Source organism: Macaca nemestrina, chromosome 7 (assembly GCF_043159975.1).
Source record: "Macaca nemestrina isolate mMacNem1 chromosome 7, mMacNem.hap1, whole genome shotgun sequence".
Taxonomy (NCBI): Eukaryota; Metazoa; Chordata; class Mammalia; order Primates; family Cercopithecidae; genus Macaca; species Macaca nemestrina.
Window position 1 is genome coordinate 12,604,184 of NC_092131.1, and position 22,206 is coordinate 12,626,389.

At 47.6% G+C, this 22,206-nt stretch overlaps 1 protein-coding gene across 7 annotated transcripts in view; it reads left to right on the forward strand.

The window, feature by feature from the left end:
• LOC105467476 (calmin) overlaps positions 1–14,533 on the forward strand; it is a 133,196-nt gene extending 118,663 nt beyond the window's left edge. For 2 of the 7 annotated variants that reach the window (XM_011717089.2, XM_024788414.2), the window contains 6 exons: positions 672–2,297; positions 8,929–9,125; positions 11,042–11,102; positions 11,732–11,802; positions 12,238–12,334; positions 14,332–14,533. In XM_011717089.2, coding sequence (XP_011715391.2) covers positions 672–2,297; positions 8,929–9,125; positions 11,042–11,102; positions 11,732–11,802; positions 12,238–12,334; positions 14,332–14,496 — 2,217 coding nt within the window. In that variant the 3' untranslated portion in view covers positions 14,497–14,533. Of the gene's footprint in view, positions 1–671; positions 2,298–8,928; positions 9,126–11,041; positions 11,103–11,176; positions 11,512–11,675; positions 11,803–12,237; positions 12,335–14,327 lie in introns of those variants that run through there. The other 5 variants (XR_978913.2, XR_978914.2, XM_011717090.2 and 2 more) reach the window with 5 other exon arrangements.
• The last annotated feature ends 7,673 nt before the right edge of the window (positions 14,534–22,206 follow it).

Below are 22,206 nucleotides of genomic sequence, written 5' to 3' on the forward strand. Positions count from 1 at the left end.
ATGAGGAGCTGTTGTTTTGATCATATCAGTCAATAGGAGCTGTGTTGCAGTTTTATTTAATTTCTTCTCTCTGGTTTTAAATGATTTGAGACTGAAGTCAGTTCACTCTATCAGTGCATTGGGAGTCAAGTGCTTCTGTACCACAATGTCATTTTCTGCTTTTCAGCCCTGCCCCCAGCTGGCTCTTACACAGCACAATTCCCTGTGTGGATGAAGAGAATTGCTTGTGTGTTTGGAGTCCTTCCACATTCACTCTCTCATACCAGTCCACACAATCAATAAAGATTTGGCTGACCTTTCCTTATCTCCGGTGGATTAGCTCTTCTCCAAAGCCATACCCAGACTAGGCAACATGGTCCTCAAGCGTGAAGTGGCTGACAATCTCTGCTCACTTTAGAAGGGATTGTCCTTCTTTAGAGCTTGGTTTATTGAGATTCCTTACATCCATAGCTTTTTTTAAAACATGGTGTTTTATATTTTTTGTTTATCTGATGTTTTCATATTTCAGCAGGAACAACCATTACCTTTTAGAACACTTTGCATTGGTTTGAAGTGGCTTTTTCCATTTCTGTTTGTGTTTTGGGAAAGGTGGATGTGGGTTGTACTTAAACCCTCTTCTTATTCATGTTGCTCTGTGTTTTTTTGTTGTTGTTATTCTTTTTTTTTGGCAGGAAGATGTTTTCGATTCAGATAAAGAAGTTCCTATTGAATCCACTTTTGTTCGCATCAAAGAAACTCCTTCTGAACAGGAGAGCAAAGTCTTCGTTCTGACTGAAAATGGGGAGCGTACCTACACTGTTAACCACGAAAGCAGCCACCCACCACCCTCCAAAGTCTTTGTCTGTGACAAGCCCGAGAGCATGAAGGAATTCCGCCTGGATGGTATTTCCAGCCGTGCACTGTCAGACAGCTCCACCGAGTTCATGCACCAGATCATTGACCAGGTTCTGCAAGGGGGCCCAGGCAAGACCAGCGACATCAGTGAGCCATCTCCAGAATCCTCCATTTTATCATCCAGAAAGGAGAGCGGGAGGTCCAACTCTTTGCCAATCAAGAAGACAGTTCACTTTGAGACTGACACCTACAGGGATCCTTCCTGCAGTAAGAACCTGTCCCTCTGCTTTGAAGGGAGCCCGAGAGCGGCAAAGGAATCATTGAGGCAGGATGGACATGTCTTGGCAGTTGAGGTTGCTGCGGAGAAGGAACAGAAACAGGAGTCCTTGAAGATTCCAGAATCCTCCTCTGACAAGGTCCCTGGTGACCTTTTTTTGGCAGAGGGCACGATCAATAATTCTCAGTCTTCCTCCTATAATGGTGCTTTAGAGAGTACAGCCCGCCACGATGAAGAAAGTCACTCTCTTTCACCCCCAGGAGAAGATACTGTGATGGCCGATTCCTTCGAGATCAAGGTTAACCTGATGACCGTAGAAGCTTTAGAGGAGGGAGACTATTTTGAAGCCATCCCATTAAAAGCCTCGAAATTTAACAGCGACCTAGTAGATTTTGCTTCTACCAGCCAGGCTTTCAACGAAGTTCCTTCACCTCATGAGACAAAACCTGACGAGGATGCTGAGGCTTTTGAGAATCATGCTGAAAAACGAGGTAAAAGGAGTACTAAATCTGCTCACAAAAAGAAAGATTCTCCAGAGCCTCAAGGTAAGACGGACAAACATGAACCTCACCAGGACTCCGGAGAAGAAGCTGAAGGCTGTCCTTCAGCCCCAGAAGAGACGCCAGCGGATAAAAAGCCAGAGGTGCATGAAAAGGCCAAGAGAAAGTCCACCCGTCCTCATGATGAGGAAGAGGGAGAAGACGATGACCTCCAGGGTGTGGGCGAGGAATTATCTTCCAGCCCCCCAAGCAGCCGTGTCAGCTTGGAGACCCTTGGGAGTCACAGCGAAGAAGGCCTGGATTTCAAGCCCTCCCCACCCCTCTCAAAGGTTTCCGTCATTCCCCACGACCTCTTCTATTTTCCACACTATGAGGTTCCCCTGGCTGCAGTTTTGGAGGCTTATGCAGAAGACCCGGAGGATCTAAAAAATGAAGAAATGGATCTCGAAGAGCCGGAGGGCTGTATGCCAGACCTGGACCCCAGGGAGGAGGAGGCCAGTGGCTCTCAGAGCAGCTCCAGTTCCTCGGTGCCAGGCGAGAGCCTCCCCAGTGCCAGTGACCAGGTGCTGTGTCTCAGCAGGGGTGGTGCGGGTACCACACCAGCCTCGGAACCCACTCCTCCGGCCCCCCATGAGGAACACCAGCAAAGGGAGACCAAAGAGAATGACCCCATGGACAGCCATCAGGTACTCAACCGTGGGATTTGGGAACCCTGGGTGCTGCCTGGGAAACTTGACAGTTCTTGGTCTGAAGCTCAGCTTCTTGCTCCATAAAATAGCGATGAGGGGGCTTCCCTCGGGACTCCCATGGTGCAAAATTCAAAGAGGCACCCACTGTGAGGCTCAGACAAATGCAGGGTTGGCACCCGAGAGTGGGCACCTCCTGAAATCCTGCATATGGGCACCTCAATGGCTTTCCCCCAGTCCTGGCCCTACGCACAGAGATGCTCTGAGGATCAAGTGAGGTCACCTCTGAGGGTCCAGCAGGGGAGGAGCAGAAATGATTTCAAAAGCAGTCGTTGTTGCAGGGCAAGGGTTGGAAAAGTAACCATTGTGTACTATTCTCAGTACCTGGGCGGTGGGATCAGAAGAGTGCATCTCCCTTATCCTGTTTACACACCCATTTCTAACACAGAAACCAAAGATTAGTGCCCAACAGGCAAAAGTCCTTTAAAAATCAAGAAAGCTCACCACCACTGATCATTAGAGAAATGCAAATCAAAACCACAATGAGATTCCATCTGACACCAGTAAGAATGGCGATGATGTCAGGAAACAATAGGTGCTGGTGAGGCTGTGGAGAAATAGGAATGCTTTTACACCATTGGTGGGATTGTAAATTAGTTCAGCCATTGTGGAAGACAGTGTGGTGATTCCTCAATGTGATTTCAGAACCAGAAATACCATTTGACCCAGCAATCCCATTACGAGGTATATGCCCAAAGGAATATCAATCATTCTGCTCTAAAGACATATATGCACACATATGTTTGTTGCAGCACTATTTACAATAGCAAAGACATGGAACCAACCCAAATGCCCATCAATGATAGACTGGAGAAAGAAAATGTGATATATATATATATATATATATACACACATACACCATGGAATACTATGCAGCCATAAAAAAGAATGAGTTCATGCCCTTTGCAGGGACATGGATGAAGCTGGAAGGCATCATTTTCAGCAAACTAACACAGGAACAGAAAATCAAACACTGCATGTTCTCACTCATACGTGGGAACTGGACAATGAGAACACATGGACACAGGGAGGGGAACAACATACAATGTCGGGGGGTGGGAGGCTAGGGGAGGGAGAGCATTAGGACAAATACCTAATGCATGTGGGCCTTAAAACCTAGATGACGGGTTGATGGGTGCAGCAAACCACCATGACACATGTATGTCTGTGTAACAAACCTGCACACTCTGCACATGTATCCCAGAACTTAAAGTAAAATTAAAAAATAACAAAAAGGAAAAAAAGCCAATAAAGGAAGAAACAAACTAACAAAAAGTCCTTTAAAACTCAAGGCTGGAGTCAGCCTTCATGACCCCGTTGCCCAGGTACTGAGAACAGTGTACTCACAGTCGGGTACTGCAACCAAGGGAACCTCATAGTGCGGGAAATAGAAGAGGTTGTGTTGTGGGGAATGATGGAAGCCTTTGAGAGGGGTGGAGAGGGCTTGAAATCCAGGCCTTCTTCACTGTGACTCCCAAGGGTCTCCAAGTTGACACGGCTGCTTGGGGGGTTGGAAGATAATTACCCCAAGCTTCAGCATCATGCAATGTACCTACGTAACAAACTGGCACATGTATCCCCCAAATCTAAAATAACAATTGAAAAACAAATACACACATATATATATATATAAAATTTTTTATTATACTTTAAGTTCTGGGATACATGTGCAGAACATGCAGGTTTGTTACATAGGTATATGTGCGCCATGGTGGTTTGCTGCACCTATCAACCCATCATCTACATTAGGTATTTCTTCTAATGCTATCCCTCCCCTAGCCCTCCACCCCCACAGTCCCCTGTGTGTGATGTTCTCTCATAACTTACCACTAACATAGGCATTAGAAAGTTTAAAAAAAAAAAGTCATCGTAGCTAACATCTAGCATGCACTTAGTGAACACTAACCTGTTCTTCTGCAGTAACTTAGGAGAAACAGAAGAAGCCCTCATGTTTGACTCCAGTTTTGATTTTTTAAAGGAGTTTGCCTCATGGGCACTAATCTTTGGTTTCTGTGGTTTGAAATGGGTATGTAAATAGGATAAGGGGACATGCACTCTTCTGAGCTTGAGCAGCTGGTCACATTCTTATCTGCCACTTGTGTGCCCACTTCATCTGGCCCAGCAGCTCACGAAGGGCCACTGGAGTGATCAGTGAAGGGGGCTGCCTGGGCCTGGCCTGATGGGGAGGCTCCTCCTGTAGATGCCACGTTAGTAAGTACTACTCCCTGCTGCAGCACTCGGGGATCCAGGAGGTGAGTCCGAAACCGCATTGGCCATGCCCTGCTGGATACGATACACACAGGGCATCCAGGGCAAGACAGTCAGGGAGGAGAAGGGCCTGGGCTCAGCCTCTCCAGCCCCTCCATGAGCTCACCTGCTTACTCATCCAACCCCATGGAAAGTGACGCATCTGGCACTGCCGGGAAGATAAAAGAAAGAAGGAAAATCCTGCCTTCCGTGTCTGATGTGGGAGACAGAGTCCCCTGTAACTGTACTATGAGAGAATGTGGCCTCAGCCATAAGAGATGGGCCCAGCAAAGGGATTCAGGGGTTCAACAGAAAGGCTCCCACCCAGATCTTGAAAGGCTGCATGGGGGTTTTGGGGACCCTAGAACTGGGGAGGGAGTTCTGGGTGGAGGGACTAAGGGTAGAAGTCCCCTAAGTACAGAAGCCAGGTGGGAAAGTGACCAGCTATTTCAGATTGCATTGGCTCTACCTCTATCTGAGACCCTTCCCCAGTCTCTCACTGTCCCTCCTCCCCAGCTCAGCTTGCAAAGGGATGACCCTAAAACACAGGTCCCATCTTATCACTTCCTGACTCCTGCTCCAGAATCAATTCTAAAGTTCTTAGCATGAACTCCAAGACTCTTCCCGCTCTAACCTGGCCACCCACCCCTCTTTGTCTCCCTCCCCTCCAGCCAAGCCAGCATCCTCCCAGACCCCCAGACATCCAGGCTCTCCTCTGCCTCCAGGTGTCATTGGGCTGGTCCCACCATCTGGGCAAGCAGTTATTCACCCTTCAAAGCCAATGCAAATGGCACCTCCTCCCAGAAGCGCTCCCACCTCCTCCCCAGGCAGGGCCATTGCTCCCTCCCTATAGCTGGTCACATTTTCGACCGTCTCTCCTTGAGTGCTTACCTGATTTCCGTGGGCTTTATTTTTCTCTCCCGTGAGAGAGTGGACATTTGTATATTGATCTTTGGATGCTGGAGACCAGCACAGTGCCTGACAGGGCCTGCCAATGGAGGGGACAAAGGTTTATTACACGATGGTTTCGGGGGCTTACAGCAATTGGAAGGTAAATGAAATACTGAGACACATGACAAAGCTCTGGCTCGTCAGAGCCCAGTGAGGGGCCCAAAGGACTGGGGCTGCTTGAAGGATTAAGAGAGCCTTGCATCCTGCAGGAGCTACAGAAAAAAGTTGGGTTCAGGTAGCCTTTTTAAAGTTTAAAAGTTTATTGATAGTTGAGTAGTTGGGGTGAATGAGTGGGGTAGAAGACCTAGAAGATTCGTTGAGCCAATAAAGAGAGTAAGGGAAATTAGTCTAAGGGATCAGGTTCGTCCTAAAAGACACTTAGGATTTTAGCTAGGCCAGAAGTCAGGGGCTGGTTTTATTCAGTTTGCCAAATCTGAGCAATGAGGAGTGGCTGCCTAAGCCCTAGGAGAAGCAGCATCCTCAGGCCAAGGGGCACATGGGCAGGGCTGTGCACTCTGTGTTTGCCAACCATGGAATGGACGGGAAGAGGACTGGATGGCTCTGCAGGTGCCAGGGACCACGCCTGCCATCTTCTCCTTCTTCCCCCAGGGAGAGGAACCCAGTCCCCCACTCGCTCCCACGGCCTCCTGTGTGCTGACTTCTCTGAAGTCAGCCCCGCCGCCATGCAGGTGCTTCCTGCAGGAGGCCATGAAAATCCAGCAGGGTTAGAAATATCCTCCAGTGAGATCTGGCCTTGTTGTCCGCAGATTGAGGGGCAACACAGCTGAGGCCACAATCTGTTATGGCCAGAAAGCTCTTGCAGGACAAAAGAAAGAGGACTGAGTGGGTGGTGGGGAGAGCCTGAGTTGCATCTCAGCCCCTCTGTTTAAAATGCTGGGCGCAGTGGCTCACGCCTGTAATCCCAGCACTTTGGGAGGCCAGGGCGGGCGGATCACAAGGTCAGAAGATAGAGACCATCCAGGCTAACACAGTGAAACCCCGTCTCTACTAAAAATACAAAAAATTAGCCGAGTGTGGTGGCACGTGCCTGTAGTCCCAGCTGCTCCGGAGGTTGAGGCAGGAGAATCACTTGAACCCAGGAGGCGAAGGTTGCTGTGAGCCAAGACTGCACCATTGCACTCCAGCCTGGGTGACAGAGCGAGACTCTGTCTCAAAAAAAAAAATAATAATAAACTAAAATGATTAATTAGCGGGTTGCATCCTCCCTCCTGGCCTATTGGATGTGGCCTGTGAAAATACAAATATGGCGTTTTTTCTCGAATGCTTTCCTTCCAGCAATTGCCAAAAGCAGAGGGTGCATGTGTCCAGCACTTGTGATTGAAAGAGCCCTGGGTTGCAATGGTAGAATCAGGAGATCTAGATTTGATCTCCATCTTACATGGATCTCACTCTCGGTGAGAGCGTGGGCAGATGAGCTCTCTTGGGTACTGTGTGGGAATGAAATCAACACCGTCTGCCTCACGTGGCTGCAGTCTGCTGCCTCCCCTCCCCAGCAAGCACTGCCCACTGATCCCAAGCCCACCTTGCAATTTGCTCCCAAGTGGAGCCCTTGCCTCAATCCGTGTGGGTGAGCATAGGGAGAGGGTACAGCCCATTTGATGAGGAGCCCAAGGTGAGGTCTGGGAGTCTTGCCTCCTGGCAGAGAGGAGATGGGATGGAGCATTTCTCTGATACCTTGCCTTCCTTTAAAAAAAAAAAAAAAAAGAGGCTGGGAGCAGTGGCTCACTCCTGTAATCCCTGTACTTTGGGAGGCCAAAGTGGGTGGATCACCTGAGGTCAAGAGTTCGAGACCAGCCTGGCCAACATGGAGAAACCCTGTCTCTAGTAAAAATACAAAAATTAGCCAGGCATGGTGGCAGGTGCCTGTAATCCCAGTTACTTGAAAGACTGAGGCAGAAAAATCACTTAAACCCGGGAGGCAGAAGTTGCAGTGAGCCGAGATCACACCACTGCACTCCAGCCTAGGAGACAAGAGCAAGACTCCATCTCAAAAAAAAAAAAAAAGATATTTTCTTAGCCAAAGGGACTAGAAAATGGCAATTTTTTCTTCTGGTCTTGAAAAAATACATAAGCCCTCTGCTTGTTTCACCTTTCAGAAATGGTGGCATTTGACCATTGATGAGGGCAGCCTGTGAGACTATCATTTCAGATTGCTAAGCGCAGCTTTTCATTCCTGCATGGAGCTTTGTTCTCCTGGGGCACAATGGCCTGGCCACTCTAATGCTCTTATTCTGATACCTGTTGAACAGGTTCTTCCAGCCCCTGAAAGAATTCTTGAGAGGTGGCTCCAACAATGACCACGCTCCTGCATTTCACTCGGGAGCCTTGCTGACAGGTTTCAGAGTGCCTGGTGCATACAGAGGTCAAAGAATCTTTATTACCAGATACATGCTAGACATGTTGCACTACCATCCACCTTTGGCCAAAGGCACAGTGAAGATGGCATCCTGAAAACACTACACCTGCCTGTGGGCCTTTCCAAACCTATAGGCCACCTTTGCACCCTTTGGCCCACCTAGCTTCCGGGATTTATTCCTTTGTTTAAATGGATAATGATTGTGAAGGATTCAGCCACTGCTCACTGTAAGAGCCCTTCTCTTCCTCTCTCTTCCTTCCTTCTTTCTTTCTTTTTCTTTCTTTCTTTCTCTTCCTTTCTTTCTTTTTTTTCCTCTCTCTCTTCTCTCCTTTTTTCTATCCTTCTTTATTTTTCTTCTTTCTTTTTCTTCTCCTTTCTTTCTTCTTCCTCCTCCTTCTTCCTTCTTCTTCTTCATCCTCCTCCTTCTTCTTTTCTTCTTCCTTCTTCTTCACAGGGTCTCACTCTGTCACCCAGGTTGGAGTGCAGTGGCATGATCTCAGCTCACTGCAACCTCTGCCTCCCAGGCCCAAGCAGTCCTCCCACCTCAGCCTCCCAAGCAGTTGAGACCACAGGCACCACCACACACAACTAATTAGAGACATGATTTATAGGAAATCCTGTGGAATAGTGGGACGTGGTTAATAATTATCGTACCCATTTCACCAACAAATAAACTGAGGCTCAAAAAGATAACATCAGTCACTCAGGGTCGCAGAGCTGACTCAGCCAGGATTTGAAATCAGATCTTGCTGACTCTAGAACCTGTATTGTTTTAACTCCATCAATTTGTAGAATTTGAATTCTGTACCGGGGTGGGAGTTGGGGTGGACTTGTCTCTCATGCAGGCTGTGCTGCAGGGGATTCATGAGGAGGATCAGGGAACAGGCAGAATTGGAAGGGACGCCCTGGCTGGGCCTGAGCAGAGCACTGCTGGGTGGTGTCACCTACTTTACACTGCGCTATGACATACTGACTTGGATTTGGTTGTTCTTTCAGTCCCAGGAATCCCCAAACCCGGAAAACATAGCAAACCCCCTAGAAGGAAATGTAACGAAAGAATCAATCAGTAGTAAAAAAAAGGAAAAAAGGAAACATGTGGACCACGTAGAAAGTTCACTATTTGTAGCACCTGGAAGTATTCAATCCTCAGATGACCTAGAAGAAGACACTAGCGACCACTGCATTCCTTCCAGGTATTTTATTCATCTCTTTTCACGCTTAAGGTGGAGCTGGAGAGTTACAGAGTCATTTGCAGTTTCAGATTTGATGGGGTGGGAGGTGCAGGCATGGGATTGGACAGCAAGGGAAACACAGCTTCATGTACAGTCCTCATTCTCTACACCTGGGTTCCCCCACCCACCCTCACCATTACCAGACCTCATGAGGAGCAAAATGGGAAGGATGGGAAGCTTGCCTTCTCTCCTCACTCTTCAAACCTTTGAGTGGAAGCTGGCAGTGAGCAGTGGATGGCTGAACCATAGGTAGGCGCTGGGGTGAACGCGGTAGACTTGGAGCCTCTGTTGGCTGCCTCTGGCCCCCAGACAACTGCAGTTGAGCAAACTTCACTTTATAAGCATCTCAGTGACTTCAAGCGTATCCACCTTTCCACAAAGGAGATCTGTATCGTCTGGCACGTGGAAGCTGGACATCCTATTAACCTTATGGCTTCTTCCACAATTCCCGTTCCAAGGAAGTAGGGATGCTTGATCTAGCTTGGGAGAAGTAGGGAGCAGGGAGGATAATGAGATTTAACTGATCTATAGGAATCTCATAGCACGCCTCTGCTCTGTCACTCCAAGGCCACCAGATGAGCCAGATTCGTCCCTGGGAAAATGTGTAACTGCTGAAAATCAGAAGACCCTGGTCTCTCCCCTCTCTCATCATCACAATAGTCAGCCAGTGTTTATCAAGCCCTTACTGTGTCCAGGCACTTCACACTCATTTTCTCATTCATTCTCATGTCACCTATAGACACATTGGTGGGACTGTGCCTCATATGGCAGACAAAGAAGGTCTGGGGCCAGCTAACTTTCCCAGCTTAGGAGATGGCAGAGCTAGGGAGTCTTGGACTCAGATGTGTCCCATTCCACAGTACACATTCTTTTTGTGCCCTCTTGTTGCCTGTGATGATGTGAGTAATGCAAGCTGCAGCAGAACATTATTGAGATATGCATTTGGGGAGGGGCAGGGAGAAGCCCATACAGACAGAGCCAGAGGAGTTGCTGGCAGGTGCCTGGCTTTCCACCTCCCTCTGCCTTGCTTCTGTGCCTGGACCTTGGGGAAACAGAGGCAGGGGAAGGAGGGCCAAGGCACAACAGAAGGCTGCTGCCCATTTGGCCTTTGACTCCCAGCGTGCCTGTCCCTGCCCCTGGGTGTGACTGTCTAGCAGTCATCTATGATCTTCACATGTCGCTGGGCTCTGCAGTCAGTGCCGGTGAACGCTTTGGACAAACAGCCCAGGGGATCTGCCCAACTGCTCAGCTTCTCCCTAAACAGGTTAGTTCTCAAAGAATCCTTGAGCAGCCACTATGCAATGGAGTCTGCTAGGCCTGGGGACTTCAGGAGAGGGAGAAAGAGGTCAGCCACAGGGGTTGAAGGCAGGGCTCCATCCTTCAAGGAAATATGACGTCACCCTCCATTCTGCTAGGACTGGGTGGAACATGAAAAGTGCAAGGCAAGCATTCCCACTTGCACATTCTGGACCTCAGAGGCAGGTAGGGAGAGTCGGGGCAGCCTGGTCTAGGCCCAGGTCTGACTAATTACAGAGAACCTCTGGTGAGTCCCAACACATCGGGATGCTTGGGTTACTTACTGATCCAAATGCTATGATTTTTAAGACTGTGTGGCTTGCTTTCTATTTAAAATCCTGACTTCATGTTTTCTTGTAGATGAGGGCCCAATGTGTGTGTCACTAATATCCATCCTATTCGTAAGCACTCTCCAACCCAAGTAGGGGTATTAGATAAAATCTCTCATTTCTGTCCCTGGGTGTGAAGTCGTCGCTCTTGCCCAAATCCATATGTGGAAGCCCCAGGATGGGGGTGACCGTACAACTGAGCCATGAAGAGCTCCAGGTGGTACCAATTGAAAACGTGTGTTTGTTTTTCAGGACTAGTCACAGTGACTCCAGCATTTACATTCGACGACATACTAATAGGTCTTCGGAATCGGTTAGTATGTGAATTTCTTCTTTTTGCGCACGGCCCCTGCTAATCAATTCCTTTCCATCCTTCCTCCTCCCCAGCCCAGAGCTTTGAAATTACTGACGTGCAACAGCTATACTTTTGGATAGAAGACAAGCAAATTGAAACCTTGTCATTAAGCACAGTCCAATCGGATGTCCGGTTTGGGCAATAAGGGATGTAAATAAAGTGATGATTTTAAAGCCCAAAGGCCTCTTTGTTACAAAAACGTATCCAAAACGCCCTGCCTGGACCCCCCCGCACCCCCTGCACACACACCCAGAAAGATCACATTCAAAGACAGAGGTGCAACATGAGTGGAGGTCCGATGGACACTCTCATGTGCTTAGTACCAGATGTGTTAGAACCCGGAGCAGCACACCCCAATTCGGGTTCTGGGTGGTGGGGATTCTCTTGCTCACAAGGGAGGGGCTTGGGGGAGGAAGTAGAGGAATGTATATTGTGTAGTGCTTTGATTTTGGATCTAGATGCTGACAGTATTGAGAAATGCACGGCATGCTCGGCTTTGTGTGTTTAAAATCGTTTTATTTTCTGTTTCAGAGATTTCATCTTTACTAATTGGGTTGCGGGGGTTTTGTTTATAAATTTCACTGTAGGATCATTTTAGCTATGTTCAGTTGAGGAACGCAGCAGATCTGGATGACAGAAGAAACCGAATGTTAACCAGGTTGGTGGCTTTACTTCAGGTTTTGTGGGGGTTGTAATAAAATGTTTCTCCATTCTGCAGCCTGCCTTACAGGGGTGGTTCTTCTCCCACTGCTTTGTTGATAACAGTATTAATAATTTGGGATAATGCAAGGAAATAACTATTCCAGAGAAAATGATGTAAATTGAATAGGAGTAGAAAGGAAAAGTAGATATTAATTAACACTGATGGGCAGGGCCCGGTTCTGAAAATGAGTCAGTTTAAAGACGGGTCTGGGTTCTGAGCCTGCTGCTTTGTTTACATGAGTGGTGTACGGTATAGGGTGGTTTAGTGGTATAAGGTAGTTAGCAAAGGGAGGGCCAGGCAGGAGAAGAGGTGGTGGTCTTGTGAGGCTATGTCCCCTCCCCCGCAATGCTATAGTCCCTGACGCCTGTCTGTTCACTGTCGCCACTGCAGGTACAATACTCAGAAGCTCACTGAGCTGATTTTACAGTTTTATGGCATCAGAGCAGACATGAAGAGGGAAAGCAAACATGCCAGGAAGTCTATGAAAGTATTTCTTGCTGTTGGAGAACTGCTGGCCTAGCCTAATGTTGCTGAATTGCTGGAAACCTGCCCATTTAAAACATAGGGAACCAGAAAAACTTCTCAAACTCTTACAATTCTGAGACATCCCCATTCCTGTTGAAGTCATAGAATTGCTTTATGTTTCTATTTTTAAAAAGTTTTATTTACTCACCACAGATTTGAATTGGCTTGGAAGGATTTAGATTACTGGAATCGGAAGCCTCTGTCTGAATATTACCCAACACCCAAGAGTGTGGTCCTTAGAACCCCATCCCTCTGGCTGCTAAAAAAGAAGCAAGACAGCTCCTTTCCCCTGCCATGAAATGGAAATACTAATTCAAGTTTTCAACTAGACTGGACGTGCTCATAGGAAAATAATCCTTTTTGCTCTTATGAGATAGAGATGTTGAAAATAGAACCTATAGAGTTGAGAAATGCAGGCATGTTTTCAGTTTTCTACATTGAGCATTTATTACCTTTACAATAAAAAATATGGTTTAGGCTGCATGTGGTGGCTCATGCCTGTAATCCCAGCACTTTGGAGGCAAGGAGGGAGGACTGCTTGAGGCCAGGAGTTTGAGACCAGGAGTTTGAGACCAGTCTGGGCAACACAGAGAAACCCTGTCTCTATAAAAAGTATGTAGTTTAAATTGTTTCTGTGGACAGCTTTTTTAAAAATACCATCATGTGGGTATTTATCATTCAGTATGTAGATGGCGGCAGATGTTTAATCCCACTCTGCCCCTCACTCCTGCTATCAGGGGATAGTACTGGGACAAGTGGTTTTAGCCTCTCATAATCTCCATTACATGGCACCCTAAGAAGCTTACACTGCAGGCTTCTCTACATGCAGCTCCAAGCAGAGGCCCCAGCCCCAGCTCATGGTCCCTACCTCACCCTTTCCTCTGGAAACTCAGGTCTGGGGTTGGTTTCCGCCATCTTCTGTGCTTCACTATTATCCGCCAGGCAAAACCTTCTGGGCTTCCCTATTGTCCACCAGGCAAAACCAAAATGGCATTTTAACACTACCGCCTATAAAATAAAAGCAGGAAGGTAAATCTGACTGAAATCAAATCTAGTAATTATTTTATTTTATTTTATTTTATTTGAGACGGAGTTTTGCTCTTTTTGCCCAGGCTGGAGTGCAATGGCACAATCTCAGCTCACTGCAACCTCCGCCTCCCGGGTTCAAGCGATTTTCCTGCCTCAGCCTCCCGAGTAGTTGGGATTACAGGCATGCACCACCATGCCTGGCTAATTTTGTTTTGTTTTGTTTTTTTAGTAGAGACGGGGTTTCTCCATGTTGGTCAGGCTGGTCTTGAACTCCCGACCTCAGGTGATCCCCAACCTCAGCCTCCCAAAGTGCTGGGGTTACAGGCATGAGCCACCGCACTCGGCCCCTAGTAATTATTTTAAAGGTAATATTCCAAAGCCAAAACAAAACTGTGGGGAATGGGAGAGGTCTTTGTTTCTTTCTTTCTGATAGATGATTTAAAATGATCTGCTATCAGGGATGCTTCATCCCTTAGATGACCCATGGGGTTCCCTCTGTTACTAACAAACAGCGGCGAACCATCAGTATCTAACTCCATGCCACTCTCTGAGAGCACTGTGGCATCAAGAAAGGTGTCCCAGGAGACCTGGCCTAGGTGCCAGCTCTGTCGCCAAGTAATCCCGTGGCCTTGGGCAAGTCACTCCACCCAAAAGCCTCAGTGTGTCCATCTGCAGAATGGCGCTGCTAGCTCCTCCCACCTGATGTTATGGAGATGAACAGAGTGTGTGCAAAAGCTTGAGGGGCTTCCTTGTTGGCCCAACCCACTGGCTTGGGTCAGCACACACAGTGTGGGGCCTACCTGGACCTGGTGCTGGGGAGCCTTCAGGTCGTCAGGCAGGGAGTGGGGGCCGGGGAGAGACTGGGTGGGGTCCACCTTCCTGGGAACTTGCTTGGTAACTGCCTTTCCTCTGTGTTCCTTCTGTAGGAAGGCCAACAGCTCAGGAGAAGCCATGTCACTGGGGAGCCACAGCCCGCAGAGCGACTCTCTGACACAGCTTGTCCAGCAGCCGGATATGATGTATTTTATTCTCTTCCTGTGGCTCCTGGTGTACTGCTTGCTGCTGTTCCCACAACTGGATGTTAACAGACTCTGATACGTGTGTCTGGATAATAAAAAAGACAGGACCCTGACCGGGGCGGGGTACTTCATTTTATTTTGGGTTCTGGGTGGGGTACTTCTACAGACAGTTGAGGACCTCCGAGGAAACTTAGACGCCCTTTCTCACTATTGTGGTTTTTGTGTTTTTTTTTTTTTTCCCAGGTTTCCTTTTTTTTCTGGACGACGTGAGCATGCTTTTTTCTTTGGCTGTGTACTCAAAACTCAGGCATGCAGCTGGATCCGTAGGTGGGGTTTTGTCCTTGGGTGCCTTGCTGGGTCGGATAGGAAGCATCATTAGTGATCATTAGCCTGCCTGGATCTTAGCGCACCCCACATGCAGGTTCACATCCTAGATGAACTAGGATTCAGATGAAGGGCTGCTTGATGAGAAAGAGGGTGGGCGCCCAGGCAGAGCCCCAGCTGGGAAGAAAGCTGCCACATTTTCCTCCAAGCATGGATGTTTGAGAGAAGGTACTGGGGTCCATGCCCCTGTTGCAGTCCAGTAACTGGTTGCATTCACTGGGGGAAATCTGAGCAACCGGCTCTGTGCAAGCACATCTGGGAATGGCAGAATCCAGGGAGCAAGGTGAAAGCTGTGTTGAGAGCCACCGTGTGCTCTTTTTCACCCTGGTTTTTTGTTGTTGTTGTTGTTGTTGCTGTTTTGTTTGTTTGAGGGGAGATGCATTTGAAATTCAGTTTTCCATTGATTGGATTGAGATAGAGCCATGATTTTCAAACCAGATCCTCAAGGCCCAGCGGGGCCCTGTAAAAGCCATGAGGAGTGGCTGGGCTGGAATCAGCTCCCACCGGTGCTGGAGCTGGGTAGCGGCAACTTCCTACCCGCCAAAGCTTTGGTGCACACCTCCCTCAGAATGCACGTCTTGGCACGGGCATCCTTTGTGGTCACTTGTAATGGGTTTCTTGAAGAGGCTTTCTGGACAGTACTCTGGGAGCAGGCCAGCACAGGAGGTTTGTGAAAGAAGGTAGGCATCTCTAGCACCCTTGCCCCCCGTCTTCTTCAGCCCCGGGCTCTCTCCACTCTCTCCTTCCTGCCAAGACTCTGGTCTGTGGCGAATCTCTGCATCAGTTCCTCCTCCTCTTGCTCTCGCGTTCAGAAAGCACGTACCAGGCAACCCTTATAAAATCACGAACGAGTCAGGAGGGGACTCAGAGAGCATCTTGTCTAGCTGAACCCAGGGAGACAGAGCAGCGTGACCAAGATCATGCAGCCAACCGGGGGCAGACCTGCGGTGAGCACACGGGCACCTGATGTCCCCTTGTAGGAAACTTCCACCGGGCACCCCCGTGTCCTGAGAAAAAGATAAAATGACTAGATTAAAATGTCCACATTCAAACAAAACCAAAAATTTTAGACCAACTGTCGACGTTTGTTTTGTTCTTGTATTTTTCCCATGAGGAAGTCTTATTCACCTTCAAGCTCATCCCCGATTCCTTCTGAAATACCCTTGACGGCTGCAACAGCTTGTCATTTGACATACCAGCGTCGTTCTTACTCCAGGAATCACGTTTCTTTCTTTGCTAGCCAAGGACTTGCTCATTTCAAGCAGTGGGTTTCAAGTTCACAGAATTCCAGCATGGCCAGAAGAATTTACATAGCACATCTGAGTCGATGACAGCCCAAATCTGGCCTCTAAACCAGTCTGATTATAGTCTGTCTCCCCTCCTGAAAGAACTTCAGCCTTCCAAGCAGAAGGCTGTTGGGAGCTTGGAGCGATTCCATCTGGAAGGCCAAGAGCCCTGTGGAAAATGAGCTAATTAATGAGCTCCCTGGCATCAATGAAAGCACAAAGGTACAGATAATAAAGATTATGTGTGTGATAGTTTATAACCCTGGGCACCATGCAGTCCTCGCCTAAATTAGATGCTCAAAGAGCCCAGGAAGAGCCGACCAAAATGTGAATCATTTCATTTTATGGGTCTAGACCTTGTTCAGAAAAACCTCTGCAGGATTCTTTTCTCACCTATTACAACTTGTAATATTGTTTAAAACATCCACTGGCAAGATGCCTAAAAGTCGTTTGGTTCAGGTTGGCAGTCAACTGATTTTTTGAAAAGGAAAAAGAAATCTCATTTGAGTATGGGCTTCTATGGATGAAGGTGGATATAGAAAATGGATGTGGAAGTCTGCAGGACAAACCACCCCATTGCTTGTAATTTTTTTTTTAATTTAAAAGAAATGCAATAAGGCTTTTAACCAGAACTAGCAGTCCCCTAAGTCTCGCTGCTTAGAAGTAACCACTTTCACCTCTCTTATGTTTGCATTTCTACATAACGTGCTTACGCCTATGTTTTAATTAATTTAGAAACAGCTACTGGCTTGCTATCACAGTAGATGAGGATTTCACTCTTACCATACCGTATTTTGGTTTTCCAGTATAGCTAGATCACATCATTTCGTACATTTCTATTAGGTGTTGACATTACCTGGAGCACTTAAGGATTGTTGACTCCCAAGCCCAGCAGTGTGTTATGGTTACATGTCCTCCTTTCTCCTCCAAATGTCCCCCTTAATTTGTTATTCTCTCTCTTTACTTTTCTTTTCTTTTCTTTTCCTTTTTTTTTTTTTTTTTTTTGGTGTGGCACATTAATAACTTCCTGAGGAAGAGAACATGGGAAGTAAATATGGTTGTAAATATTTTGAGATTTTTGCATGACTTAAAATGTCTGTATTCTGCCCTTAACAGAAATGTGGCTGAGCATAGAATGACAGGTGGAAAATAATACTCTCTCCTAACGCCTCCCAAGCATGCTGGTGTTGAGATTTCTGATACCATTCTGAGTCCCATACCTTTACATGTGACTTAGGTTTTTTATCCACCCTCCCTGGAAACATTTAAGATCTCTTTATTCTTGGTGTTCTGAACTGTCATGATGGTGTCATATCCTGGGTGTTAAACCTTGTGCTGGGGCTTCATGGGAAATTTCTTAAAGTTTATTGTGATTACTTACATTTTTTTCTTTCTGGACCACCTATTATTTCAATGTTGGACCCTCCCCTACCCCCAGGCTGATGCTGTAAGTTTTATCTTTTCTGTTTTTCATCTGTTTCCGATCTGCTTTCAGGAAGAATTATTCATTTTTATCTTCCCAATCTGAAGGTTGTATTGAAGTTTTATTTTCCAAATTAACAAAACCTTTGGTCATTGTTTTCTAGTGTCCCTTTCTTGATGTATGAATGCAGATTTTGTCTTTCTGTGGATGTTAATGATTGTGTTTTGAGGGGAAGTTCTTTTTCTGCTCCTGTGTTGCCCTCATTTCCTCTGAATTCCCTTTATTTTGGTTGATCTCAGTCTCTGTCTTTCACGTTGTAAATTTTTCTCAAATATCTGGTGATCCTGTGGATCTGTTCATGTTTAAGAGTGAGGCATCCTGGCTGGGCGCGGTGGCTCACGCCTGTAATCCCAGCACTTTGGGAAGCCAAGATGGGCAGATCATGAGGTCAGGAGATTGAGACCTTCCTGGCTAATACGGTGAAACCCTGTCTCTATTAAAAATACCAAAAAATTAGCCGGGCATGGTGGTGGGCGCCTATAGTCCCAGCTACTCAGGAGACTGAGGCAGGAGAATGGGATGAAGCCGGGAGGCAGAGCTTGCAGTGAGCCAAGATGGCGCCATTGCACTATAGCCTGGGCGACTGAGTGAGACTCCGTCTCAAAAAAAAAAAAAAAAAAGTAGTGAGGGGCATCCAAAAGCTGATTGGAAGCTGTGTGTGCCAACTGGTGAGCTTTTCCACTAGGGTCACCAGGTGGGCACCTGGACTCATCATTGGAGAACGCTGCATGTCAATATTTGCACGTGTTTTCTCTGGGGCTCATTCTGTTTCTTTAGAGATGTTCCCACTACTCTCTGGGAAACAGGGCCATACACAGGGCTGCTTTTAGCCTACGCTGAACCCTCATGTTGTTTCAAAAACAGTGTCCCATCTGGGCAGAAGCCCCCATGAGCACTTGGCTTGACTGGCAGAAGACACCTTTTGCCCCTTCCTCCAGACCTACCCAGCCCTGAGCTTGGACAATGCTTGAAGAACAATGAAAAGGCTAGATTTTTAACTCTTGATTGCCCCCTTTAGCCAGCTGCCTCTGTGCAATGCACAAACTGTAGGACCATATCCAGAGACCCTGGTCTATACTCAGTGTGCCCAAGTTCTGACTGCTGAGCAGGCAGCCTCGTTACCCGTGAATATTTAGACTTTCATTGAGTTGCTTCCACCTTTGCTGTGTCTGGTGTCCCTGAGTTGGAGCTGCTCTGATTTCTCCATAGAGTAGGAGCACGGTGGTCATCTGGCTGCATGGGAAGGACAGGGGACCTCTGAGCCAACAAATGCCCTGGTCTTCAGCCCCATGTCTCACCCCATCCCTCCCATTCCAATCCCCAAGCCTCTCCTGGAAGCCACAGGGCATCTGTGCTGACCACTCTGTGGCCTCCCCTCTGCAGGCATGTGGTTTTAGGATCCCCCGCCCTGCTCACTTCTCCATCAGTTCCATTCTTGCATCGATAGGTTGCTAGCTCTTGCTTACTGTTCTTTTCGGTATCCCTCTGTGTTCATGGTTGTATTAATATAACTTTCATTCCTTTGCTCCTGTTTTCATGGGGTTTCATGAGGGAAGAAGCGGGCTCATGCATTCAGTATACCACCTTGATCCATAAACCCCATTTGAGTTTTCTCACTGGTTGCTTGGGGAGCTTGCTGCTCTGACTGGTCTGTGAACGTGCCCTGAGTCCAGCTGGGACTATAGCAACATCCATCCTGTTGAGCTGTGGCCTGCTAAGTGATTTTGTGTAATGCTGTGCCAAGTGCAGGAGAGGGTTAAATAGCGTGGGTAAGCTCTGCTGGAATGCCATGATTAGTTATTACCTTCCTTCGTTCCCCCTGGTTTTGCTGCCTATTTTCAGTAAATGATCTTAGATCTCCTGCCTCCCCAAAGATACAGTCTATGTGGTCCTCTTTATCTTGCTTCATTTAAGAAACAGAAAACTAGCTAGGCATAGTAGTGGCTCACACCTATAATCCCAGCACTTTGGGAGGCCAAGGCAGGAGGATCGCTTGAGGCCAGGAATTCAAGACGAGCCTGCACAACATAGCAAGACTCCATCTCTACAAAAAGTTAAATTTAAATTAGCGGGGTGTGGTGGCATACACTTGTAGTCCCAGCTGCTCAGGAGGATGAGGCAGGAGAATTGTTTGAGCCCAGGACTTTGAGGTTACTGTGAGCTATGATCCTGCTATTTCACTCCAGCCTGAGTGACACAGCAAGACCCTATCTCAAAAATAAAGAAATAAGTAGTCCACACAGGTGTTTGCCAGCAAACAAATAGCGTGGATTCTCTGTTGAGCGTGGCCAACATTTCCTCGTCAAAGTTTGTATCTTGCCATAGTTGATGATTGGGCTGTCGGGGCTTCCTGGTCAGACCTGACCTTTGTGGGGAGATGTTCTCCCACCAAGGCTGGGAAGCAGGACACTCTTGCTGCCCCTTGGGCAGCCACCCAGAACATGGGCTTCTCCGTTTCTGTGGTTCAGCATAGTACCCCCCACCCTCTTCCCATGCCGTGCATGCCTGCTCTTTGTCAGGATGGAACAGAGGGAAGGCAGAGGCACTGGGGGCAGCCTGTGTAGTTGATCTCTGTAAGTCATAGGCTGTTCAGAAACCTCAGGAATTATGTAAGCGTTCAGTGCCTCATTTAAGAGATGAAAAACTGAAGATTAGAAAGAGGAAACGACTGGTCGACCTGCTAGTTGATGACCTCCAGATAGCCATCTTCATTCCCAGTTAAGTTTACTACAAAACTGCAGCCTCAGCTGCTGCAGCTAACCTCCCCAACCCCCATCGCTAGTGACTCAGAACACCATGGAGGCTCTCCAACAAAAGTCAGAATTAGCAAGTACAGATGTGTCTTACGACAATGTCAGAATCCATCATGGCTGCTTTGGCGAGGAGCTGTTCTTCCGTGGTCATGCCATTGGAAGGCAGTTGTATGACAAGAATGCTTTCACATGAGCTCCAATTTTCTTAACTCTCCAAAAGAACTTCAGAAGCCTCTAGAGTTTTGAGACATGGCCTCTCTCTCCCTTCTGCTTGGAGACACCTTCCTGGGGGATCTCCACTGCATTTCCCGCCTGTATTCCTCTGTGGAGCCTTGTACCCTCAGGTCCCAGAAATGGGCTGCGTGGGAGCTTCCAGTCAGCCTGGTATCTCGGGACCTTCTCAACCGGGAAATGAGACTGCACAAAACTCTGCGAGGCCCAGGTGTGTTATTTCTCTTTCCCTGACATTGCATAATCACTGCTGACACAGCATTTGGGGAAGATTTAACATCTTGGGCCAGCAATTGCCATCTGGAACTGTCCCCAAATAGCAGGTTGTTCTGTCCCATCCAACTGGTGAGGGGGCCACCCTAATGACAAGGTCCAGGATCTGGGTTCAGTGGTGGAAGGCTGGGAGCTGGCGTGGGCGTTATCGTTCTTCTTCGCTGAAAATTGCTATGGCTCTTTTCCCCTAACAGCCAGTGTGGGAGAGCCAAACATGAGATACAAGCATTCCCTTGAGCTCCACAGATCTTGTGCCTTGCTCTCATCAGGCATTTCCTTGGAGAATAGCAGTCAGCAGCTCATGAAAGTGAGCCCGGTGCACAGACTTTGCATGGACTCTGCACAGGTTCCATTTCCATCGTGTGCAGACACCTGTATCTTTGGGCTCCACGTGAGCATCTGCCCTCTTCACTCTGGTTTTTTTTTTTAAGAGACGGCATCTTACTCTGTCACTGAGGCTGGAGTGCAGTGGTGTGATCACAGCTCACTGCAGCCTGAAACTCCTGGGCTCAGGCAATCCTTCTGCCTCAGCCTCCCAAGTAGCTGGTACTACAGGTGCATGCCACCACGCCCACCTAATTTTTTATCTTTTATAGATACAAGTCTCTGTTGCGCAGGCTGGTCTCAAACTCCTGGCCTCAAGTGATCCTCCTGCCTTGGCCTCCGAAAATGCTGAGATTATAGGCATGAGCCACTGTGCCTGGCCTTCACGCTGATTTTTTTAAGAGCCCTACAGTCACCTTCAGATCTTGTCATTTCTCTACCATTGTGTGTGAGACGGGGCATGGAGTGAGCTTGGTCAGGTGTGGGTCAACAGCCTGGAGACCCAGAGCTGCTGGTTTCCCGAGAGCCCCAAAAGTTATCAGAGTTTCTGAGCTGAGTGTCTGCAGTTGCCAGCCCCCACAATGCTGGGAATACTGGCTTCTTTGTGTTTAGAACTTATTCTGAGAACCTTGATGAGAACACATCAAGCAAGCAGTTCCTCCCAGCCAGGGCTGGAGCAACATGCCAAAAAACATTCTTGTCTATGGGAAAAAGACAACCAGTATTTTGTGCTGTTTGACCAAGATGTTTTTAAATATACACATGCCTCAACAATCCCTGGCCTCAATCGCACTGCTAATTTGTTTAAATCCCTGACACTCAGATGTCAAGACTAGCTTCATCTAGCAGCGTTCTCTTTAAAGGAACCCTGTTTTTTTTTTGTTTTCATTTTAATCACTGCCTTCTTCTCTGGGAGGTATTGTGGGCTGGAGAAAGAAGTCAGGTTTGGGAGTCAGACAGATTTAGATTGGAGTCCCAGCTGTCACCAGATCTCTGGGTGATCTTGGCGAACTAAATTCTGAGCTTCTGTGCATTATAGGCATTCAGCATAT